Source organism: Pleurodeles waltl, chromosome 7 (assembly GCF_031143425.1).
Source record: "Pleurodeles waltl isolate 20211129_DDA chromosome 7, aPleWal1.hap1.20221129, whole genome shotgun sequence".
Lineage (NCBI taxonomy): Eukaryota > Metazoa > Chordata > Amphibia > Caudata > Salamandridae > Pleurodeles > Pleurodeles waltl.
Genome location: NC_090446.1, coordinates 1456127786 through 1456155039, shown reverse-complemented (window position 1 = coordinate 1456155039; position 27254 = coordinate 1456127786). Strand labels below are relative to the sequence as shown.

At 42.0% G+C, this 27254-nt stretch overlaps 1 protein-coding gene across 1 annotated transcript in view; it reads left to right on the top strand.

The window, feature by feature from the left end:
• The window catches only part of LOC138247078 (IgGFc-binding protein-like), a 289562-nt gene that overhangs the window by 238425 nt on the left and 23883 nt on the right, over positions 1-27254 (top strand). Inside the window, exons 4-6 of the mRNA XM_069201823.1 lie at positions 3930-4261; positions 10585-11158; positions 18620-19218. Of these exons, the coding sequence (XP_069057924.1) occupies positions 3930-4261; positions 10585-11158; positions 18620-19218 (1505 nt within the window). The remainder of the gene's footprint in view (positions 1-3929; positions 4262-10584; positions 11159-18619; positions 19219-27254) is intronic.

Below are 27254 nucleotides of genomic sequence, written 5' to 3'. Positions count from 1 at the left end.
CATCACTCCTTCGTCCCACAGGGTGACGCCGCACAGTTGTAGCACGCCGCTCCTTCCCAGTGCTCCTCTTTGCTTTCCTCCCCGGGCCTTGGTACCATGTGCAAGGGCTGCCGTTCTGGCTACAAGCACCCTGTTTCCCAGGCCTGCTTGGGAGGTAACCATCTCCTCTGTCTGTGCCTCATCCATCCATGTTGTCAATGTTGTGGTTCTCCTGGCTACCGGCTTGCCCTTCTCAGTAGGGCCCTGTGCCATTCAGTGCTTGGCTAGTATCTCTCATGCCTTCATAAGCAGCTCCTCCAAATCAGTGTCCAGTTGTGGTCCTGATTCTACCCTGAACAGTGCTTTTCTCTTTTGTGCCAACTCACTTGGTTCATCATTTCTAAAGCAGACCAGGCGCTTCCTCTCCCTGCCCCGGCCTGCATGATCACAATTCTGCTCCATTTTGTCCCCCTGCCCTTCTGTGCACTTGTTCAGTGTTTAAAAAAATAGGCACAACCTTAGTCTGCAGGAGCACAAATCCGCGTGGGAAGGAGGCCGGCAGGGACTCGGCAGGATCCTTGCGGGTGGAGGCAGTCCCACGGCGTTTCCGTGTATCCAGCGGCAGTCACAAGTTGCAGGATCCTTGCAGGGGGAGGCAGTCCCACGACGTTGGACGTGTCTTAAGGCTGCAGCTAACTTTTGTCTGGGGTATCCTTTGCGGTCCCCCAGTTTTACACCTGTTCAATCGGTAGGGCCATGCATGTGTTTGGTGGCTTTGAAAGCGTGACCCTTTTCGTGGACATACCCGTATTTATACTTTTTTAGCGCCGCATTTGCGTCGTTTTTTGACGCAAAAACGGCGCAAACTTGCAAAATACCATTGTGGCCCGTATTTATACTTTTTTTAGCGCCACCTTTGCGCCGCTTTTTGACGCAAAACGGCGCAAACCTACAAAATACAATGGTATTTTGCAAGTTTACGCCGTTTTTGCGTCAAAAAACGACACAAATGCGGCGCTAAAAAAGTATAAATACGGGTCTGTATTTTGTAGGTTTGCGCCGTTTTGCGTCAAAAAGCGGCGCAAATGCGGCGCTAAAAAAAGTATAAATACGGACCATTTCCTAGCGTTTGTCTCTGCCCTAGGGAGCCATTACATACGGGCCTCCAACTGGTCAGTTTCGCTGACCGACCCCCTCACAATGCACTCATGGACTGACACGAGCCCAGACAGCCGACCTCAGATGTCCGCTATAGTGGCGAGTGCATGAGGAAAGAGTGAGTGGAGAACACGAGTGTGAGGGCGTTAGACTTAGTAAACAAGATGTGGATCACGTCACCATACTCCTTGCCTTACGTATATCTACATCCAGGTTGCAGAGCGCAATGTCAGAGACAACAAAGAAAAACATTGATACCTTGCTTGGGAAGGATCCTAATCCGCCAATCCTTGCGAGAGGTTTTGATGCTTTAGACCTCCATGGGTGTTGGACCCAGCTCGTCACCAATGTGAAATAGTAACCAAATCCAGTTTCATCTTAAAAGGATTTATTTAATACTCATCAAAGAGAAATGCCTGAGCTACCAACAATTCTTCAGACATCCAACTGTCTCCCACTTAGATCTCTCCACCCAACATTCGTTGGGTGCAAAACCTTCCATTTTAATAACAACATTCTATGATCATTAACTATTGACTTAAGATACAATAGTGGGGAATGAAGTTTGCAATATTTAACTGGACAACAAGCAGAACAGTGAAAAATGGGGGCTATAATAGGTTAGACAAGGGTGAAAATATGAAAGTAGGGTTATTTTCAATCCATGTCCAGTATGAAGGTGTTCACAAAAATTGCTGTATTTTTCAATAGGGATCCATTATAAAATTCATTGCCTTCTTTATAGATGACGTGCCAACTCTGTTTATTTTTACATCTTGAGCTCTCAAACTAAGCACTACTTCATTCAAAAACATTGTACGTCCTATACCGCAAAATCCTTCCCCTCCACATAAGGATCACCACAACCATGATCAGCCTTTTTTTGCATGTCAGATAAACGTACATGGGAAAAAGGCATTTACCAGATAGTACTCGGTCACACGTCTACCTATACTGAAACACTGCGTAGATGAAAAAAAGAACATAACACTTTGATTTTACGGCTTGCAGCATTTTTTCTTTTATATTCATGCACTTCTTTTTACATAGCATGGTCACTTTTTTGCACGGCCTTCTTGTATTTCATGCAACCCTATTCAATTAAAGAGCTGCACCTGTGGGTTTAACATAAAAGATTATGCAATTATGTTAAATATATTTGTTAACTTCGCAAATGAGTATGTTAATATGTACCTGGATTATAGGAGATGTATTTGCATTTTATGTTTATGTGACGATGTTTAAGTTTTATGAAACTTGTCATCTACGAACATTCATATGGTAAGTGGCATTACCATTCCAAAATGTGGATTTTTTAAAATAAGGGATAATGGTTGATTCTAAATCAGAAATAACAATGATTATTATGTCGGGTTAGGGTTAACTTCTTATAACTCAGTAAACCTCACTAGCTTTCGGCATGTGTACTACAGCCCTTAAGTCTATTTTTGTGATTTTCTAAATGCCTCATTGCCTCTTTTATGTCCCGTAGTATCAAAGCGATTTCTGGATGTTACAATGATGGAATTACTGCACCACGAACTATAAAGTTACATCTGGAATATCGTGCATCATTTAATCTTAGCTGTTATTTATCATGCACACATTTTTCATTCTGTATACAATGATTTTATGTGCTGGCTTTGGAGTTTATTTGCCCTAAATTCTTATCAGTTCTTCAAAAAAAAACTGTGAGCTCCCTTGCCAACATCTTAGTTAGGTACCCAACTCTTCACAAATTACAGCCCTTCTCTTCAATAAGTGAAAAGCATCCCATACTATTTCCTGTGGTGATCCTTTTCAGATACAGACACACAGCTGTGACAGCTCTAATGATGCCATCACAGTGAACATGTCATAGATCTAATGAAATGCCTTCAAATGCATCCGTTAGTGGGATGAATTAAACCAGGTCACTAACATTGACGAAATGATGTATTGGAGATGAGGTCATGTAGAGTTTCAGTTCTTACTTTTGGATAGAATTCAATAGTTTATAACAAAGCAGTATTGATAAGCACTCTTAATCAACGGTCTTGTTCAAAGATTTATTGTGAAAATTGCCTACTTGATTCTTTTCCAGTGAAACCATTCATTATGTGCCTAGGGGCCCGATTTCGGCTGTTGCAGAGGGGACTTCGTTGTCTTAAATGTGACTGATACCCCATACGCTGTACTATGATCTTATCATAACCTATGGCAGAGGTCTTCAAACTGGGGGGCGGGCCCCCCCTAGGGGGGCCTGAAGTGATCCCAGGGGGGGGGCCAGATTCTGGCCAAAATAAATATTATACAGATAACAGGCCTTTATTTTAAGCAGGAGGATGTTATTGCAGTTTTAAAAGGGTAACAGTACCTAACTGCAATGTTTAAATAGGTTTAGACATATTTAAACATTGCCATGTTTATAAAATAATTGTGAAAAATTCTGAGGGGGGCCCAATGATTTTTATTTTTCAACTGGGGGGGCGCGGCATTAAATAGTTTGGAGACCTCTGACCTATGGAGATCGCAATACAGCGGATGGTGTATCTGTCACATTTGTGTCGGAGCATTCCATCCACGAGATCTAAATTAGGCCCTTAGTCTGGTATACGGTATTGGAAAGTGAGACTTCCTTTCTTATGCTGGTACAGAAGGACAACATTGCTTCTGAAATGTCTTAGTTTTATTTCAGAGTTGATATTACAGTTGTATTTTGGTTTTAGGCTGCAAGGAGTTAGAGAAAGATCTTGCAGGATTATGGTCTGTCAAGTTCTCTAATGTTTGTAATTTTCATCATTTTTTTTTAGCAACCACATGCATGGACATGCGTTGCGAGAAGGATCGTTTCTGCAAAATGGTTGATGGGACGCCCCGTTGCCTCACTGACTCTGTCTCAACGTGCCTCGCCATCGGTGATCCACATCTCATTACCCACGATGGACGCATGTTTGACATGCAGGGCACTTGCACCTACACTATTCTGAAATCATGTGAGATCAATGGCCAGCTTCCTTCCTTCAATGTGGAGGCCAAGAATCGGAACAGAGGGAACACAAAGGTCTCATTTGTCACCAATGTCAAAGTCCAGGCATATGGTCAAAACATTTCCATCAATGCAATGGAATACGCACGAGTATGGGTGAGTATTGGTGCAAACACTATAATCTGTTTTTCTAAGGGACTATTCTTACTAACCACTGCTACCTGAAAAACAAGTTATGTGGTAGTCTCTGGAGCATAACCACACACTGTTGTAATTTCGAACCCCCACTCTCCAAGCAAACCCCTGCAGCACACAAGGCAATGTAGAGTCTGCTTGCTCACTTATTCAAAACCCATGATGATAGCATGAAAATATAAACCTACATCCACAGTACTATAAGGATTGCGCTGTTCCATGCAATCTGCTACAATATACAAGGCACTGCTGCATTTTTTACTATGACCACATTTATAATTCATGCAGCCTACAGAATATTTTGAAATATACACATCTTACTAGGAGTACCCTATCATCCTATGTCAAAACTCATAAATATGACCAGTATGCATTGCACTATAAGCTGTACCACAGAAACAATGCCCTCGACTCGGGTCTCTAACTAGAAAGAGGGCCTTTAACTAGTGCTACCCCTCGTTAAGAAGGAAAGTAATGATATATTGCAAAAGGACATCAATAAATAAAGTTGGTTATGAGACCATTCTTATACATATGTTTGTTGTACTAAGACAAACATTGCATGTACGTTTAGATGCCTAACATAGATTTTGCTAAACACACAGTAGTGGTTGATTAAATAATAATAAAAATAGATTTTTTTGAACAATTTTTGTTACTTAGGTAATTAAAGTGAAATAAACTGATAAACCCGCATTCTAAGTCACATCTTTCGCATATTAGTACAAAAAACATTCATTTTCCCATCCGCTGTTACATACTGTTGGACTTTTTGCCTTACGCAGGGTCATCCCCAGTCTTTTTGCCTCCTTCCTCCTGGTTTTTCTGACCTCTCGCTGTTGGCTCTAGGACTCTGAGCACTTTATCACTGCTGACCAGTGCTAAAGTGCAGGTGCTCTCCCATCTAAAGTTGGTATGATTGGCTTATACCTAATTGGCATATTTAATTTACCTATAAGTCCCTTGTATAGTGGTATCTCTATACCCAGGGCCTGTAAATTAAATACTACTAGTGGGCCTGCAGCGCTGCTTGCGCCACCCACTGAAGTAGACTTTCAAACCTGTCTCAGGCCTGCTAGCGCAGGGCCAGTGTGCGCAGTTTTCTGCCACAGGCACCTGGCATCTAAACTTACTTGCCAGGCCCAGAACTCCCCTTTTACTACATGTAAGCCACCCCTAAGGTACGCCCTAGCTAGCCCTATGGGCAGGGTGCCATGTATGTAGAAAGGCAGGACATGTGCCAAGTTGCGTGGCCTGTCCTGGTAATGACAAACAGCCTAACTGGTGTCTCATTGCTGTGAGTGCTGCCTTCTCATAGGATTGCATTAGTAATGCCCTGCCTTATGTGTAAGGGGTATTGTCTGATTTATGAGGGGTAGCGTAAGCGTGTTTGGTATGGTTGTGATGGTGATAATAAATGCTGCTTACTGGTGTGGGTGTATTTTTTATTACGATCACAGAAATGCCACTTCTAGAAAGTGCGCATTTATCTGTGCTTATGACTCTGGTGTTTTACAGCTTGACTCCAATCCATGTCTGGGCATAGTGACATTTGGGGCTTTGTGCATACTTCTCAGACAGCCTGTACACAGGGAGGGTGGAGGTGTCACAGAGGTGCATCTGCATACTGAATAGTCTTCCTGGGCTGAGAGAAGGGAGAGGTGGGGCACACCTGCATTTGTAAAGACTGTGCCCTGGCCTCACACAATAGGGTCGTTAACCCCCCACTGATGTTTGGAGCCTGTGCTGAAAGGAGAGAGGGGGCACTCCCAGAACCAGTTGTAACTGGCTGGAACCTCCTCTCCCTACCATTGTAAAACACTGTAAGAACTGACTATAAGTACAGGGGAATTTTCCCCACAATTTGGAGACTCTTGGAATCATCTTGAAACTGGACACCAAAGGCTGAAAGGACTCACCAGGAACCGCCATGGACTGCTGCTGCTGTGCTGACCTGTGACCTGCAGCCTTTCCCTTGTGCTGGCCTGTAGCTGGGCCCTCCACCTGAGGACCTTGTCTTAAGATTCTGCTCCCCAGGGGCAGGGTGCTGTGGCCCCTGACCCCTGCATCCATTTCTTCACGAGGGGTGGTTCTCCGTGGTTTGCAGCGCACTTATGGAGCCTTGGGAGCTCGTAGGCTCCTGGCTGCATTGTGCCCCTTTAAATAAGATCAACGCAGCATCCCGGGAAGCTGGAAGAACACTCGCGCACTGCATCGGGTGCAGGCGAGTGTCTGCTCGGGCCCCAGGAGGGGTCCGATCTTCTTGTGGCTTCACGGCAGGACCAGGGGAAGGCACGGGGAGTGCCCCCTGGCCTCTGCGTTAGGAGCAGGACGCTCATTTTCTGCTGTTAGGTAAAACTGGCATTTTTGTGGGCCCCCCCCTTGGTCGAAGGGCCAGTGGAGGCCTGGGGGGGCCCCCAGAGACCGCGGGTCCCAGGAGGGGCCTGTCATTAAACCGGAGGGGGTGCGTGGTCCCCCCTCCTGCCCTAAGTTGTTTTTGCTGGCTTTTGCCCCCCTCGTGAGGGCCGGTTGAGGCCCTGGGGGGCCCCAGTAATCAAGGTCCCCGGAGGGGCCTGTTTATAAAAGAGAGGAGGTGCATGTCTCCCTCCTCTGACCCCAGAGTATAAGGGAGGCCCCCGTTTTGCGCATAGGAGCGCGGGGGCCCCATTGTTCGCCTTCCAGGCACTGGAGGTGCCTTCATCCAACCAGGTACTGTTTAAAGGACCAATATAGTTGCAATCCAAAGTTCTTTCTACAGAGTTTTGTTTGATTCATATATTACCTACCTGCGTTTGATGTTTTTACATATGTGTATGCAAATGTTCCTTTTATGGACATGCTTGCCAATATGTTTTCTAACTTGCCATATGTTTTCTAATGTTCCTAGTATGGGCATTTTATGATATTCTTATGACAATTGTGTTATGTGTGACTACTGCTAGGTTGCAGAGTAACTAATGTGTAACGTTCTGACAACTGCTAAGGTAGCAGGATAGTACTGATATGTGATGTTTGGTCTGATAATTGCGTTGTGTACAATACAGTATATTTTCATATAATCTGGTGTTGTGTTTCCTTTGTGGTGGGGCTATTGCGTCACATGTGTTGTGTGTGTTGTGCAGACGCTTTACACATTGCCTCCAGGTAAAGCCTGACTGCTCGTGCCAAGCTACCAAGGGGGTGAGCAGGGGTTATCTTGGACGTGTAACTCCCTTGCCCTGACTAGAGTGGGTAAGTTCTGCCTGGCTGAGGTGCATAACCTAGCCAACCAGAAACCCCATTTCTAACACATACTGTCAAGAAAAACTAAGTCAAATAAGTTTGTTCCACTACATTAGGGAATGGCAGAATGTGATACGTGCAGCAGAAATAACTGTGGCACATTTCTGCTATAGAGCTGTATTTAATCAAATAACTAAGAGCCTCATTATGAGTTTGGCGGACAAGAAGAGGTTTCTGACGAACTTCCGATGGGAAGGTTGCCTCCTTACTGGTACCTGCCCCGCCAGGCCAATTACGACTTTACTGCTGGGCTGACGTTCAGAAACCAAGGTTTCTGCCCGTCAGCCCAGCCAGAAGGTGGCAGCGAGTACGACCCGCGGCAATGCTGTCACCCACAGGGGTCACCAGCAGCCTTGCAATGCTCACTGTCTGCACAGCATACAGTAAGCACTGCGAGCGAGCTGGGCAGTAGGACCATGCACTGCCCATGCCAAATGCATGGGCAGTGCAGGGGCCCACCTGTGCCCCCCTGCAACTGTTCTCCACCAGCCTTTTCAAGGCGATGAAACCACCATGAAAAGGCTGGCGGAGAACCAGGTCGTAATCAGCACTGTGGCGCTGCATGCAGCGCCACCCTGACTGATTGCGACCTGCACCCGCCGTTAACCCATTGGGATCACCAATCCCAGCGGAGATGGCAGTACCCTGGCGGTCTGACCACCATGGCCGAAATGTGACGGTCGGACCGCCACAGCAGTGGCGGTCTCAACCATAATCAGGCCTTAAGTCATTTTAAAAAAGAAATATAAATTAGATACAAAATAGATGCAATACAATCGGTAATGCATAGAATGGAAACAAAATTGTATCAGGTCATTTGTTATCCACAACAAAATCTAATAATGTAATATTTTCATTTACATCTAAAAAAATAATACATACAAAGTAAACAAAAAATCCATTAAAATAGAATTAAGTAAAAATATAAATACAGTCATTAAGGAAAACAAAAATGCACAATAATAACACAATAGATGCATTCAAAATGAAACATATTAGTTAGCACTTTACTAAAATACAAACATCTCTTAAACTGCTAGACTATAATAATGTTTATTACATCTTTAAAAATGATATAGTAATAAAAATATTGAACATGTGTTTGAAGACAAGTGCAACTTACACAAATACAAATGCATATTTCTGCATGGGTGTAAGTTACACTTTACAAAACGTAACCACTCAAACCTCTGTAATGTGACGGATAAGTGTATGGTGTTATGCCTTGTGTGATATAACTATGTGTATGATTGCTAAATTAGAAAAAAATGATTATCACTTTAAAATATAGTTTTTTTCTTTCACTTGAAAGTTTTTCACTTACGGGTATACCCCGCTATGACAAATGGGGTAACTGGTGCACATTCCAACACTTTTAGCACTACTTACACCTAGATGTTTCAGAAATGAACTATATTTTAGAAACTTGGGAGAATACTACACTTGGTTATGAATTGGCAATGAAATCAATCCTTGATTCTGGCTTGCTCTGCTGGGGACGATAGGGCTGTCTAAGGGCCTGATTTAATTTTTGGCAGATGATGTAGTCACCGTTGGCCTGGCAGAGGACTTTACATTTGCCAGGCCATGACTACTCTGTCAGCCAAATTTATAAATGATCTCCTACCAGGCTTCCCTCATCTTCTCCCATGCCAGGGAGGCATGAAAATGTTTTTACTTTTCCTTACTGACAGATTTGTCCTGGCGGTAAGGAGACCTGTTTGTATGGAAGTGAAAAAATGACCATCCAAATGGGGTGGGTGGATATTTGGTAATTTCTCCGATGGCCCTTACTCTCCAGGGCTGTTGGATGGGATTAATCATGGTGGAAACAGAGTAGTCTACGCCATGATAAATTCAAAGGTCCACTCACATCTAAATGCAGCAGGTGGAGCTCATTCTTGGTGGTGAGGGTACTCTGTCATTGTTGCGACAGAGTATCCTTATTACCAAGAATTAAATTGGGCCCAAATAGTCTATCCCCACAGGAATGGGCATGTTCTTATGATATTTGCAGGTGAAATTGACCCTCAATGGACTCTGAATCACAACTTTACTGTCAATTGGCATTTATACTTAGGGCTACCCTGAAGCATGAACATTAACGTGCTCCATGTGCATACAATTTTGTGTTAGAAACAGTGATTTGTGTGGAAGGTGGGAACGCGCCTGTGTTGCTAGTCCCACTTGCTTCTTAATGCTTGTTGAGATGCGCTGCACTACACTACCCAGCGGTGCTTGCCCACAAACACTATACACAAAAGAGAAATCACACAACAGCTAGGCAAGTAAAGCTACTGTGCTGCATTATGTGAATGCCACAAGCCTTGCATGCCATACATTAGGCCTAGTTTTTACACACGAGTAACTAACATGTCACAGAACCTCTAGCCGTCTAACACGCCCCTTCATGACAACTGCATGTGTACACTATACACACTGAACTCAGTTTTATAGCTTTACTTATCTGTCCATCTCACAGATGGAACTCAGTAATCTTCTTTAAATTACATTCCTTACCTATGCAGTTTAACAGATCTTTGAGATAACTTTGCATTTCTGTGCATCTCCCAGGAGCAACTTTGTTCTTTTCTTTAAATCAACTTTACTCCCCTGTGCAGTATAACACATCCTTAATATAACTCTGCTTAGCTGTGCATCTCAAAGATGGAACTCTGTTCTCTTATGTAAATTGCTTTACTTGTCTATGCAGTTTAACAGGTCCTTAAGATAAATTTGCTTACCTGTGCATCTCACAGATGGACATCTGTTCTCTTCTTTATTTGACTTTACTTTCCTGTGCCGTTTAAGAAATCTTTAAGATAGCTTTAACTACAGGTGCAGCTCAGATTGAGCTCTGTTTTCTGCTTGAAATAACTTTAAAATAGGTTAAATAGTCCATATTAAAAGACACTGTGTATTCATGGAATAATTTACAGTCACTGCTTTGGGATGCTTCACTGAGCTGTGATTTCAGCTTTCTTATGTTTTTGCTCCCTCAGGTGAATGGTGTGAAATCAGGCCTCCCTGTTACACTGGCTGAGGGAAAGATGTACATCTACCAGTGTGGGTGGAAAGCGGTGGTGAAACTGGAGCTTGGTCTGACAGTGCACTTCGACTGGGTCAGTCTGCTGCAAGTGGCCATCAAGGACAGCTACACCGAGAGCGTTTGCGGCCTGTGCGGGAACAAAAACAAAGACCCCATAGACGACTTTGCTACCCCAGCAGGGAAGCAGGCTGCTAACCCTGAGGAGTTTGGAGCAAGTTGGAAGGTCGAAGACGGCGACCGTCACTGCTGGCACGACTGCAATGGTAAATGCAATGACTGCCCTCCTGGCCATGCCAAAAGAAAAGAGGCCGAGGGCTTCTGTGGGTTGATAGCCAAGTCGATAGCCGGGCCCTTCAGCGCGTGCCACGCTAAGATCGACCCTCAAGCCTACCTGGACAACTGCATATATGATGTTTGCCTGAATAAAGGTGACAAGCAAGCAGCCTGTCAGAGCCTGAAGGGATACGCTGACATGTGTCAGAGTGCCGGAGTCAAGATTGCTGATTGGAGGAGAGCGGCAGGATGTCGTAAGTGTACTGTGGTCTATCACTGATAATATGTAGTGCTTAGAGAACTGTATTAGCCACAACAGCTAGGGTTCAAAGTACTAATGGCAGACGCCAATGGGCTTCAGAGGGCTTTACATAGCAATTTTAGAACACTACTGAAAACACAAGCGCAAAGTAAATTACAAATGAAAGGGACTGATAGACGATATATCAGTGTCGGGGTATTATAAACAAAGGAGGGTAACACAGGGCTAAGCACAGGCACAATTCAGAGAGTATTGACACCTGACTTTAAATTGCAGCTCATAGAGTACCAATAAGGAGAAAAAATAGTGCATACAAAAATGCAAAAAATAACTGATGTTTTGCCTATCATCTAACAGTTATTCTTCCCAGGGGTGGCTCTTTTTAATTCACTGTTCATTGGTATGGCCCTCAGCAAGAGGACCAAATTCAACTAATAAAGCAGCTTATGACTGCTATGCTGAAGGCTTGATTCCATCTCAAAACGATAAAGTGGCTTTCACCCAGAATATTAGACACCAACATCCTAGGAATGAATATATATATATGTATATATGTTTATTTTAGAATCTTGTTCCATAAAACATGCATCCATTATAAAAACACAACAATAATTTAAAAAATATAAAAAGGATCAATACTTCCTTTAGGTAGCAACTGAAACTGACTTAAACATTCTCCTACTTCCCTGGTATCAGACTGTAGAATTCTTAGCGCTACCTTGTGCTGCCTAATCCCTAGTAATCTGCACAATGGTAGTATCCACTTTTTCTGAGGGACCTTGTACGTCTTGCAGAAAAGGAGGAAATTATACATATTCTCCCGGCCTATAAAATGGTAACTCGACAGACCCTAGTTGCATCCTCAGGTGGCAATATAACTGAGAATGAGTAAGGACCCATATCTGAACTTTATGTACAGCTGCTTAGCCAGAGGACCCAATATTTTATCAAAGGAAGTCTCATAAATTGGACCTATTTTATGATCAAGAAATATGTCCCTCAGACTGCCTGGTTTACAGTGTTTAAACTCCTAATCCAGAAATTATCTCTGAATCGATCCTTAATCGGTTGCTTAGATGTATCAACTGCTTCATCTGGGTTATCCCAGAATGTGTGGAGGTCTAAAGTGGAAAGCAGGTTCTTGATGAAGTTCAGCCAAACGATCCTTAAATGGCCCCCTGAGTCTAAACGTTCCCTAAGGGGATATCTATAAGGTTCTAGTTCTGCAGTAGACCAGAGTTGATGCCAAAACAATAAAGGTCTTAGGGCCAGATGTATCAAGCAATTTTGCATTCGCAAACGGTGCGAATCGCAAAATTCTGCAGTTTTGAAAATGCAAAAATGCATTTCAAGATGTATGAAAGGCATTCACTGTGCAATTTTAAGGAAGCGCAAAAATAGCGATTCCTTAACATTGCGACACCATTTAGAGAATCGCAAATTGCGATTCTCTAAATAGGAAATTGCAAATAGGGAATCCTTATTTGCGATTCCAGAGCACATGTATCAAGCATTTCCTAAATGAGAATTGGGCATTTAGGAAATGCAATTACCACCAAATCCAATTTGGTGGTAAGCATGTGCAATTAAAAAAAATGCATTATAAATGCATTTTTAAAAATGACATGTAGCGTACACATGCCCCTAGCCCTAGTGTGCTTTACATGTCCGCAAATATTTTTTGGGGTGCATCAGAGGGGGCCTTAGGCCCCCAGCATCCTGGGGTTTGCATTACCTAATTTTCAAATTCCTAACTGGAATTTGCAAATTGGCAATGCAAAACCATTCACACCTATGGGCCTACAGGCCCATCGGGATGAATGGAGTCACATTCTCTAATTGCGATTCGGTTTTAGCGATTGCGAATTTTAAGAAATCGCTAATACCAAATTGCAAATTTCATACATCGCATTTTGCATTTATTAAATAGCGATTTCTTAAAACTCACTTTTGCGAAACGCAAAATGGATCTTTGATACATCTGGCCCTTAGTTTGGCAGTAAAAGAAATTGGATGGAGGCACATATCTAACAGAAGTGGTAAATTGACTAGAGCTGTAAGGAACCTATTTGCCATCATGGTGAGCTCATTGACACACTCAAGACCCTGAAATTCAGCACCATAAAGGACAGATTTTTTCGATTTGACTTTGTATATTTCAACTTCAGGGGAGAGATTCTTGGATTTAGTTACCTTTACCATCTTGATCACAGCCCTACGTTCCTGCTGTTTAACAGCACTCTTAGACATCTAGGCCCTCCTGCCAAAGCTGGGGGACACATTTACTCCCAGATAAACAAGATTTTTGACCTGATCGAGTGGCATGCCCGCACAGTTATTCTTGAGCTCACCTCTCTATAAACTTGGTTTTGGCGATATTTAACTCAAACCTTCTTTCACTGCAAAACTGCAAAAAGCGGTAAGCCTGCAAGGGTTTCTGAAATGGGGAGGGTGTCCTCAGCAAATATTATGGTAGAGATTTCAGCAGCACCAATTTTCAGATCATCATTGTCTGGGATGTGCCAGGTTGTTAATGTAGAGGGTGAAGTGTATTGGAGCCAGGACACATCCCTGGCATACTCCTTTTTCAATTTTAAAGGAATTGGTCTGCTCCCCCTTATTTCCATACCTGACTCGTGCTTGGCTCTCTGTATGGAGCCTTATAACTACATCTAAGATGTGAGTCCGAACTCCCATTCTTTCAAGCATCTACCAGAGTTTTTTAGCGGGGGACCAAGTCAAATGTAGATTTTAAATCCACAAAGGCCACATACAATAGGCCCCTCCCTAATACTACTGTTTTCCAGCATATCATGTTGAAACGCAGACGTTGGTCAAGTGTGCCCATTTTCGGCCTGATCCCCACCTGGTTCTCAATCAGTGAGGATATGATTTTCAGAGGACAAGTCTTGAAACTTGACAGAAGGACCTCTGAAACCCATCAGTAATGCTGATGAGTCTGTAGTTGCTGGGATTATTCCAATGGCCCATCTTGAATAATGGAACGATCTTAGCATCCTGCCTGGAATTTGGGCTAGGACAACCATCAAGAATAGCTCTCATTATAATACTGAGATAGGGGACCCAAATATCAGGCTCAACTGCATGCAGATCTGCTGGTATGCGGTCAAGACCAGGGGCCTTCTTGGAAAATATAGATTTAAGGGCCTTAAGTGAGTCAGTGGTAGAGACCACATGAAGCACCTGGGGCCTGATTTATGAAAATTTTGCGCTGCCTTAACATCATTTTTTGATGCAAAATCGGCGCAAACGTACAAAATATAAATAGATTTTGTATGTTTGCGCTGCTTTTGCGTCACAAAATGACGTAAATGCGGCACTAACTTTTCACAAATCAGGCCCTTGGTATTTTATGCGGTCTGCAAGTCCCTGACTTAAAGTTTCACTATGCCCAGCCCCACAGCTTGAATAGAGCTTCTCAAAGTGATCCACCCAGATGTGAGACTGACATGGAAGACCACTGGTGAGACTGCATAGTGACTACCATGTGATATTATGCCCCAAAAAGCCTTAGGGTCTCTTTCATTAGCTGCTCTAACCAAGTATCACCTGACCTCTTCCTCCAAACAGGTTTTGCCTTGGACCAACACTTCTTTATAATTCCTTGGTGCCAGGCAGATATCGCTCTGGTCTTTAGTTTTTAGAGAATTAAGTATGGAACTTTTTGCTGTTCTACATTGTTCATTATATGAGAGGGGAGTTTAGGTTGTTGTTTTAGAGTCTCCTTAGAAAGCAACTCTTTCAGTGATGTGAACAGTTGATCATGGGTAGCCATGATTAAATAAGGACTAGTCGCTTGGTGCCTTAGGGTGCTCATTGATTCCAGAGTACTAGCCACCTTGAGGTACACCTGTCTTAATAAGTTGATGTGGCCCACCACATACTCCCATTTCAATGCCTTTTTGTTAATGGATAAAATTATATCGCCCAGAGGGCTAGATGTAACTTCCCCAGGACCAGGAAACACATGGCCCTTCAACTCTAATTTTAATGCATTGTGGCCAATGTCCCCTCTCTCTATGATTGACATATACTTCAAACAGGGCCCTGTCTGGAGGGATAAGAGAATTTAATCTGTACATGATGTTTGATTTAGCCTTATAAAAGTGTGAATACCATCTTGATCTGACTGAGCTCTGCTATTACAAGCTCTAAGCCCCACCTTCAGCGTCATAGCCAGGACATGATTAGCTAGGATCAAGCTTCCTTTGACCTCTGGAATACCTAGCTTTGGAATAAACCATAAGGCATCCTCTTCCTCAGTTATATCGTTGGAAAATGATCTAATGGTTTGAACATCACATTGAAGGTTCCCGCAATTATCAGGAGGTCATCCACCCGTAGTGCCTCTATAAGAAGATCAATAGAATTTAAAATAGCTGGCTCTTTGTTAATGCCCACTGGCTTGTTATATACATTAAACACATAAACACAAGCTTCATCTTTGCTGATGGAAAGGCCAAGTATATCGGGTGAATTCTCAGTGAGCCTCTTGATTTTACATTGAAGTGAATTTTTCACCCAAATAACTAGACACCCACAGGACGACCACTCCCTTTGGCAATGACTAGGCAGAATTTTTTTTTAATATCCTCACCTCAGAGTGGGTTCGAAGCACCATGTTTCTTGGAGCACATACATTTCAAATGTGTCAATGAAAAGGGCCCAAGTTGGGTCTGAAAGCTTTGACTTCAAGCAGCAAGGTTCCTAGAAAGTACGCGGCATGAGACCATGTCTCTCACGCTCTTTAAGTTTTGGCTAGGAGATCCTGTGAAAATTAGAGTGCCTGTTCAGTTCCCAGTTTCTGGGACAGAGTCTGGACACTACCAGTAGCTGAGCAAGTAGAGGCAGAAATGCTTGGGAGAGTGCTAGATAGCCAATTGTTCTCTTTGAGCGGGGAAGATGGTGGGGTTCATTGTATTAAGATAATTAGATGAACTTGCTGGGATGGGCCTCTCCCTTTCCTTCGGTAGGCTTAGTGGTGATAGAATCCTCAAATCTTGGGTCAAACACGAACTGCTGCATGTGGTATGGCTGGTCTTAAGGCAATCAAGAACAGTTTTTAATAAATATCTTTATCATTGGGAGGGAAACCCCACACCACTAGAGCCAGCAGCCCATCTACAATAGACAGGTTTATCAGAATCAGTTTTAAATTGTCATACGAGCCGACGTTATTGGTCAGGCGTTGGCAAAAACAATATCTGAATTAATCAATGAGCAGCATTTTTGTTTGTAGCGGATCCAATGCGTCATCTTATTAATCAGAGACTCGATTGACTCCCTTTGGTCTGGCGAGGGTCGAGGAACCCTTGTCATAAAAATGGTGCAAGACTTAACTAACCGTGGCAATGCTGTTAGGTTCTTACTTAAAGATTGGGAGTTGGCAGCTTGGCGATCCATCTGTGGCAAGTATGGATGGCATCAATTTCAACTTGCTGAGAAATCGGAATGTTATTGGAAAGGAAACAAATGGGTGAGTTTTTTTGGTGCATTGAAGCCTTAAAGATTTTTTGTGTTTTCGTGGCATGTCCAATTTTGAATAGCTGGTATGCCCGTCCTCAATGAGATGGCCACTTTTGGCAGATGGGTTGCCTTGAAGGTAGGGCAGAGGCCACCTTGGGCAGCAGATGGTAGACACTGTATTAATTTTCTTCCCTTCAGTATTGCTCCCAGGGGCTAATTGACGATTTGGATAATTTGGCCTATTCGCCCATCATTCGGCCAGATGTGCCTCTAGTTGATGAGATAAAGATTTGTTTGACTCAGTAAGCTCCTGTGCTCTTAGGTTTAAGGACTGAATCGCCTTTTTCATGGCATCAAGTGCCCTCTTAATGTACAATTTCCAGGCCCAACTCTTTAATGGCTATACTTTTGATATATGGCCAAGAAAGTTTCTCTACCATATTTGAGAGTGGAGAATAGCTATTTGTGCATCTTAAACTGGACTCCGCCTCAACTATAATGGTTTGGGGGCTCAGAACAAGGTTGGGAACGATTGAGGCCTCTTGGTGGTTGGACATGGAATTGCTTCAGTCATAGTTCCTCTTTTGTTTTAAACCTTAAAGAAATGCATAATTTTTGATTCAGAAAGAGAAAACACAGACTGGTCCTTCCCTTTATTCAACATACCCAACACCTCCTCTATCAATTTGTCATTGCATCCAATGTGCAGTTGGCAGCTGCTTGTCTTTTAGTACAGTTCCCAACTGGCCCTAGCCCACTGGCATTATCTTGGGCGTCCCATTTGCCCATTTCCACTATAAGTGAAACATCCCCCAAGTCATCTGATGCAGCCGGAAGGGTTGTCGCCGGAAAACTCCAAAGGAAGAACTAAGGGTGGAGGCCCTGCCTCTTTCTGTCGCTAATGGGTGCAGGACTGACCCACCCTTTGCCCAAGCTTTGCCAAGGCACAATCTGCTTGCATCCAGCACTGTGGGAGGTGGCAAGGTGCTTTTATAGCACAGCACAGGGAACAGGAAACAGCCCCCCCCTTCCAGTCCAAAGAGAGTTCTGGGACCATAAGTCCCTGCAGCAATCACCAAAAATTGCCTGCTCCGCTGCAGGGTGCTTTTATGGTGCCTGATGCATGAACAGGAAGCAACCACTCCTTCTCTGGGCAAAGAGAGTTCTGGGACCACAAGTTCCTGCAGCAATCACCAAAATCACTTGCGGCACAGTAGATGGCAGGGCACTTTCATAGTGCACACATGGGGAACAGGAAACGGCCCCTCCCCCTCCTTGAGGCAAAGAGCGTTCTGGGACCACAAGCCACTGCAGTAATCACCTAAAAGCACTAGGGATATTGTGCGTGGCACAGCTCGAGGAGATTGCTATCGTTGAACTTCAGGGGCAATGTGTGGTGCAAGCTGCAGTGGTCTCCTGGCAAGAGCCCTGGCACTTATTTATTTACACATTAAGCACTGCTTCAAGGGGAGTGCAATCAGAGCCCTATTTGACTCCCATTTAAGAACTGGGTATGAGGGTTAACGTCCAGTTTAGACAGCTCCAGTGGAGACATAGCCCCTGAGTGGTCTTGGCCCTCTGTCAGTTACTGTCACAGTGTTGAATTGACAAAACCTTGTTGTAGACATAGCCCCAGTTTATAAATTTCCTTGATATAGACGTAGCCCACATGTATGCATATTTTAAGTGTAGGCATAGGCCCAAATGTTGACATTACCCCAGTTTATGACTAACTCCTAGTATAGGCATAACCCTAGTATAGTCATAGTCATAGGGTACACATATTTCTAGTGTAGCCTCGACTCCTGAGTAGACATACATCTAGTGTAGAGTTAGCCCTAGGGTAGGCATACATTTTGTGTGGACTTGAAATATTTTGTGTCTGTTGTGCCATGCCTTGAAATATTAAACTTTCATCTTAATATACATGAAATATTCTCATGACTATGATATTAACTTTTCCTAGCACTGGATTGTGGCCCAAACAGTCAATATAAGGTCTGTGGAACCGCATGTCCAAATACATGTGAGGATGATGCTGCTTCTACCAAATGCATCGACCCTTGTGTGGAAAGCTGTGAATGCAACGGGGGCTTCGTGCTGACCCTGGGCAAATGTGTCCCAAAGAGCACCTGTGGGTGCACCTACAAAGGACTCCCCTACGTTCAGAACCAGGTCTTTTGGGAAGACGACAAGTGCGAGAGGCTCTGCACCTGTAATCCTGCCTCCAAGCAAGTAGAGTGTCGAGCCACTCAATGCAAGGCTTCAGAGAAGTGTGGAACAGTAAATGGAGTGAGGGGATGCTATCCAGTCAGCTATGGCACATGTTCGATATCTGGAAACCCACATTATAACACCTTAGATGGGCAAAGGTTTGTGTACCAAGGTGACTGTGTTTATCAGTTTTCTGCACTGGGCAACAAGACTATGGATCTGGTTGACTTTCAAGTGAATGTACAGAATGAGCACCGGGGCAACAAGTATGTGACATTCACTAGGACTGTTGAATTTACCATTCATGGACTGGTGATCATAATAGGCAGACAGTTCCCTGGAACAGTGATGGTAAGTCCTGTCTTCTGTCTTTTGGTTACTTTTCAGTTTTTCCCACAGCCAGTTATTGAATACAGTAGACTATGTTCCTATCCTGTAAGTTAAATGTGATCATGAAGTGAGCATTCAACTTTCAATGTTCATCCAAATTTGAAAAGCTGATTGTAAATAATAATATTAGCAATAATAATATTAATCCTACTATTACTACTAATAAGAATAGGAATTATAATAATGAATTGTGGCCATTGAGGAAAATGTTCCCTGGGTATATGGGACTCCCCCACACTCAAAAAATATGGGTTGTTTCTCTCTGGTGACAGAGTGGAAGTTGCACCATTTCTGGATCATAGCAAAACAACAGCAAGACTGTGGGCAAGTTGTTGATGTAGTTGTTGGCGCGCTCGCAGAGGTCTTCTTCCCACCTCGGGTTCAGCAACCACAAATGCGCTGGTAAGACACCTTCACTATTCTCACCGATAGAGGTCGACTAGACCTTTGGACTTGGCAGAGATTTTGTAGTCAGATTCATTCAATCACAAATCAATGACATTATACCATAAACAATTCTAAACACCATGGACAACTTGACTCTAAATCAAACTCCAACTGAATATGTTTCAAAGCTTTATTACAATCCCATAATCATAGTTACGCATATGGTGTGCATAACTAAGTTACAAACATACATGAAAACCATTGGCTGATCAAAACGTCTAAAAAGATTTAACCTACTAAACATCAATCTGTCAAATACTTCAAAAGAATAACATAGATCAGCAGAACTACAATATGCACAATAATTTCAGATCTCGAAGTAGATGATGATGATGACATCAGTAAATCATCAAAATAAATGTTTTAACAATCAATTTCGGAGCTGGGCTATCTTTATCTCTAACACGAATTAGGTCTTGCATGTGTGGGAGCGGGCTAACAGGCGGACAAAAGCAAAAAAAAGACAAAAATAATTTGGATAAATCATTTAACTAGGATAGCACACTATAAAAATATGCTGGGGGAAGTACATAAGCTGAAAAGAAACAAGAAATCACATTTAGTTATACCTCTGTTCATGGGACAGCAGACAGCAATACTTTGTCAGCAAGAGCGGTCACTTCTCTCAAAGTCAACTGACAGCAGCATCAGGATAATACAGAACACGAGATGCACATTGGACAAGTCAGCAGTTCAGAATTAGTTGGGCACATTAGTATTGAGCTCCATAAACAAATGGGGCAATTAAACTAAGACAAAACTCATCAGAAGGTTGGAAAGGGACAGAAGGTGACAGCAACAGACTTCAAGTAGGAGTGGACTCACACAAAGTAACTCCAATTTCCACAGTTCCTCACTAATTAAAATAACCACAATCCTCCTGATTGGTCTTTCAGGTGGGCTCACTTCAGGCTTCAGATTCAATGTCCAATGGCTGTCGATGGCACCATCACGTTTGCAACTATTCCAGCAAAAGTCCATTGCCATTTCAATTATTTCACACAGTTCCGCCAAACTATTACATTTTCTAGTTATTTGTTACTTCAAAATCCTCTCTTTTGACAAAATATAAAAGAAACATTTCTCATGAGAATCATAGATTCCCTGCTCTATTCGACAGCTAGAACAAATAATGTTACATTGCTAACAGAAAACATCTTCTTCGCCTTCAATACAATAGGACATTCAACATCACATCAGCAACCTAGGAAAAGCATTTAGGTCAGAGGGAACAGAATAGACAAGTGATTTTCCACTGCCACTGCAAGATGAATCTCTCAGGCTCAATCAAGCTAAGAAGCCTTAATACACATTAATGCAAATAATACATTTAAATCCTATTGCGCACCTTACAATCATAATTGAATATGCAAAGCAAATTATTTAATTGCAAACGTTTATTTAAAACTGTCTTAACATACATGCAACTCACATTAATAAAATGTGTTTAATTCAATATAATTTGATTAATTCATATTCATTTAATACTTACATTCTACTGTTCATCTTAATAAAAACACTTTTGCAACGTTAATTAACATTAATAATTAATTTAATATAAGTATACAATATTTCCATGTTAAACGCAATGTCTAATACGAATGGCAGCCACGTGGTTAACCATGATTTAAACATGCACATTTTATATTTCCACGTTAATTTCGATGTTAGTCTTTTAATGAAGCTTCATTAGTCCCCCTATGCTAACTTCTATGCCACTAGTGTGTTAATAAAATTTGATCTCTATCATTCCCTCCTCTGATGGCAGTATAGGCTGTCACAAAAGAACTCTTCTCATTTACAATGACACAAATCAAAACTTCGTAGTTTGATAACGCATAGATCCAGGTCTGCAGTAATTGTCAATTCTCTTCATTGTCTGATGATATCTGTTTCTCATACTCTCCACTTCCATTTCTTCCCTCTTTTATTTATTCTTTACTCTTTATCTTTTCCAGAAATTGTAAGTCTTGCAAAATCCAAGTGAACAAATTATGCACACCGTCATAATCAATAAAGGTTTTTAGGATGAACCTCTCAAAACCATTTCCCAAATATCCAAACCAATATCCTATCTTGAAGAATCCTTCACCTAGTGTCTCCCAAACATTTACCTACTTCAGGTCATTCAAGTCATTTTTTAATCTTGGCAGATTAGATAAGTATCTCCATATCTCCCTGCAGTTATCGGGAATGTAAGTGCAGCAGTGCTGCTACTTTGAAACGCGGGAGACTCCGCCTTCTTTTGCTAAAAGGACGTCTAACGCAAGGTGATTCTGCAAAATCATACACCTTGTCGCAACCATTTTTGTGTCCACTAGGAGCAATCAGTTGACATTAGTTGACATCTTATCTACAATCATTGAGAACTTCCTTCCCTTTATGTCATTCAAAATCACACCCTCTGATGGAATAAGAGCTCCAAAAATGTCTCCATTAATCTCTGAACCACTTGCTCCTATTTTAAGTCTCATTTTAAATCTCTCAATCCCTGCTGGATAGTCAATATTATCTACTTAGCAGATTTTTGAAAAAAAAAACACTCCTAAATAGCATGTGCCATACCAACCGTTTGGTAACTTACAATATGCGTTCTTACCCCAGGTACAGCGGGTCTTGTCCATTTAGCATAAAATCCCATACACTCTTAAACAAAAACACGTCTGCATTCACTCGTTCCTACAAACTTATTATCAGCTTTTGATTGCGGCCTATATGTACATAGCTTCCCTACATGTTGCCAATGTAAAGCTAAGCGTGCTTGTGTATCTGGTGTGTTGTGAATTTCTTTCTGGTAAGTATACCATTATATACCTTTTATTTCATTGCCTTTCTTCTGTCATCAACTTGATTAATGAACTCCTTTTTTACCTGTGTAAGAAGACATGTTAGATTATTCCTCTGTGCATATGCTGCTCCAAATGTCAGTGTAGGTTCAAAGACTCCACCTACTATATCAATGTTCTCAGCCTTTGCAATGCTGCTCAAATGCTGATTGATGGCAACAAAAGAGAAAAATAAATCCAAGTTAGAATAGAAATACTGAATGTATTCTTGACTGTACAAATGTGTTAATAATAAACTCCAACTAATCCCATAAATTAGTGGTAAGCTATGGTAAGTGATCCCTTCTTGTACTGATGAAGGAATTTGTGAACACACATAACAATCACACACATTCATTGTGTCCACGTACACATACAGCAAACTATAATAAACATTGGAAGATAAATCTCCCTTTGTGTCATCTAAATGAAGCAATCCTTCATCCTTATAAAACTTATCCTTTTTGGGTGTTGTCATTCTTTGCACTGGAGTTGCTGTGCTTTGCATCTTCCCTTTCATTGAAACACTCATTCCTGCAATGAATAAAATACATGCAATGATATATACCATAACCAAACTAATACACATATTTACATTTAATGCGTTTTCCCTGTGCTGATTTCATGGCTTCTATTGATTCAGAGGAGAAAAAAAAAGAAAAAAGTGAGCAAAATTAAAATAAAGCGACTCTTCAGTGTCGTTTGCACTATGTACAGCCATTCTCAATCTCCAAAAAGAAGAAAAAATATTCTTTGAATTCAGCTAAAAGTTCTCAAATATAGTTCAAATGTTCATTTTTAATAGAACAGAGTCTGAAGATCACTTATGGTCACTTCCAGAGTGTAATGTCTTTATTGATCAATTGGCAAGGATATTTCAAAACTCAGTTCAAATGCGATTTCAAGTTCAACTGAATTCTCACAGTCAAAACAAATGGCAATAAATGTGTTCTCCCATTAATTTGTGACAAGATAGATCCATTCAGATGAACAGTATCTGGGACGTGGCACTCTTTTCCTTTTCATTCTCCTTACAGCACCATCTTCATCTTCACTCTGATTTGACTCTTCAACTGCCGCTGTTATTGGTGGGAGTTTATCAGCAACCAGTTCATGTGCAGCTGCTGGCCATTTATCTCCCTTCATAGTTCTCTTTTAGGGTGCAACTGCATTCACAACGTTTGCTGTGCAGGCAGGAGTCAACTGACTTTGACTTTGCTTTGCTCTCTTGCACCTTTGTCTACATTGAGACTGCTTGCACCTTCACCACTTTGCACATTTTCTGCTTCAGCCACTGCTTTTTCCGTCCTCACAGCTTGGTCAAGCCAAACCCCTTCTTCAGCAGTCTTGCTCTTGCGGAATCAGACTCTGTGTTTTCCAAAGGACACAGAACTTTGCGTGTATGGCTTGCGTGGATCCAGTTCGGAAAACCAGCACACTTCACAGCTGTTGTCGTCACCAAGATAAATTGAAATGGTCATTTCCACCTCGGCTCTAGGTGAGTCTTCTGGACATACTTCTTAACTAAAATCCAGTCGTCAACTTTCAATGTTGTGACACTGTTCTTGAGCAATTTGAACTGTTGCTGCTTCAACCTGATAAGACAAAGAGAGAACAACATCAGCCAGACTGTTATAATGATGCAGAATCAATATGAAGAGAGTAAATTAAGATTTATTCCGGTCCAGATGCCATCAACCAAAAACAGGCCACACACTCCATAAAGCTTTCCCCCAACTGATTCCGAACATCGCGTCTCCTCGCGATCCCGAGAACCTTCGGATCACAGTGTTCTCAGCGGGATCGCGAGGACACTGACACTACTGTATGTCGGTAAATATAACACATCCCCCTTACTTAAACAACTACTAAATAGTACAGTTACTTAACAACTACTAAATAGGAATACAGAACAATTATGAGATAATAATGAAAGGAAGTGCAGAAAAATATGAAAACACAGTATATAAAACAAATATATGTCTCAAGACACAAAATCCTTTAGCCAACGTGGCTTGCGATGAACTCTGAGGTTCCTTTTTAACTCAGTAGAAATTTCGGGCATGTTGTCTTGATGCATAAGTCCGTTGGATTCACCAGAAGTTAGAAAGTCCTTGGATCCACTGTGCACATGAGATTTCCGCAAGTCCTGACTGTGAGATCCAGATGGTTTACTCCACTTTACAATCCTGGACATGCTCCATGCATCACCATTGTTTAAAATCACAACATTCCGTCTAACTTCCTTGATGCAGAATGGACCCATGAATCCTGACATCCCTTTCTTCCCAAAACCAGGTTTCTTCACTAATACCCTGTCACCTACATTCCATTTTACTTCAGATGCATTATGTTTGATATAATATCTATTTTTATACTTTTGCTGATAAGACCTTCTCAATTCAGGACCCTTATTCAACTTCTCACCTAGCTGATCTGACTGTCGCAACATTCCATCCATCCATGCAGGATTCATTTTAGTACAACCCACTCTTCCTCTTAAATACACAAAAGGAGAAATTGAAGTGACCATGTTAGGGGTGTTGCGATGTGCCCACCACATTTCTCTAAGCAAATCATGAAGAGGCATTCTAGTCCAAACAGCCTCTTGAACACAATATTTCACCATTCTGTTCATCCTTTCAGCAAGACCATTAGCTTGAGGTAAGTACAGAGCTGTTCTCAGATGTAATATAGCCAACGACTTCAGGAAATCTTGCATTTCTTGAGAAGTCAATTGCACTCCATTATCCGTCACTAATTGACTGGGCACTCCTTCACGCGATAACTCCTCTTTAAGAAATTCAATCACAGTAATAGTGTCTAGAGTGCCTACACACTTTGTTACAACCCACTTCGAGGTATAGTCTACCAGAAGCATCACATAACGTTCATTTGCAGGTAATAAGTGAAATGGGCCCTGAAGTCAAGCCCCAACTTCATCCAAGGTCTTTCTGGTACATTAACAGGGGAAAGTGGAGTTTTGACTACAGACTTGCATTTATCACTGTGTGCACAGGATACACAGTCTTTAACTACAGCCTCAACATCTCGGTCTAAACCTGGCCACCAATACATTTCTCTAAGCCTACATTTAGTCAAATTTCTACCCATGTGGCCTTCATGGGCTAAATTGACAATCTTATCCCTTACACCCATAGGAGGAATAGTTTTACTCCCTCTAAACAACTCTTCATCATTACAACAAACTTCATCTCGTACATTCCAAAACCCCTTCAAGTCATCAGGAATATCTTTAAATTCTGGCCACCCCTTTACAATAAATTCAACAAGTTTCTTCCTGGAAAGATCTTCTTCTCTCGCACTCTTCCATACCTCTCCAGATATAGCTTTTTCTCTCACCCAATTTATTACTCCGACATCATCCAACCTTTCATCTCCACTGTCAATGGAGGCTCGAGACAAGAAATCTGCTACACAGTTCCTTGTACCAGGTATATATTCCATTTGGAAATTGTAGTCTAATAGGCCTTCAACCCACCTTTTTATTCTGGGTGACAAGTCTTCATTCTTCTTTGAGGAAAAAATTTGAATAAGGGGCTTATGGTCAGTTCTCACTACAAAAGGCAAACCCCATAAATAAAACTTATAATGCTTGATTGCCCAAGAACAAGCAAGAGCTTCCCTCTCAATGACCGAATAATTCTGTTCTGCATCCTTAAGAGAACGGGATGCAAAAGCAATAGCCTTTTCTTCTCTCTCCACCTTCTGAGTTAATACAGCCCCCAATCCATTAATGCTTGCATCAGTATACAAAATGGTTTTAGCAAAACTGTTAAAATGCCCTAAAGTCGGCATCTTGCTAATACTGTTTTTCACCAATTCAAAAGACACCTTACACTCTTCAGACCAATTGAATTCAGTACCTTTTTTAAGAAAAGACCTCAAAGGTTGAACTATACTAGAAAAATTCATAATAAATTTGGAGTAATACTCCGCCAAACCCAGGAACGATCATACACTATCTTTATTCTTTGGTTCAGGAGCTAGGATAATGGAATTGACTAGCTCCAGTTTGGGCTTTATGCCTTCACCTGAAATGGTATGACCCAAATAAGAAACAGAAGTGACCCTTAACTTACACTTTTGCATCTTTACAGTTAAACCAGATGAAGACAGTTTCCCTAAAACTCTTCTTAAAATATTGTCATGTTCACCTAGCGTTCTTCCATGTACCAAGATATCATCCTGGAAAAATAGAATGCCAGTTACACTTTCTAGAACTTTTTTCATAATTCGTTGAAAACAAGCGGCAGCGGAGGCTAGCCCAAATGGCATCCTCAAGAATTGGTACGCCCCCAACAGCGTCACAAAAGACGTCAAATGTCTAGAATCAGGATGGAGGACAATTTGGTGGTAAGCCGATGATAGGTCAAGAACACTGAAAAACTTTGAGCCATTCAACCCTGATAATTCTTCCGAAATGTTCGGCAAAGGTTGACGATCCACCCAAATGTGTTTGTTGAGCTCCCTGAGGTCCACACACATGCGAATCTGTTTCCCACCTTCCTTCGGTGCCAAAACTACTGGGGCTAACCACTCAGAAGATTCAATTTCTTCAATTACGCCCAAATCCAACAATCTTGTAAGTTCTTTCTTGAGAGGTTCTAACATTAATCTTGGGACTTTTCTTACTTTCTGTACCGAAGGAGTTGCATTACTCTTGAGAATTATCTTGTGTTCAAAACCATTAAGACACCCCAG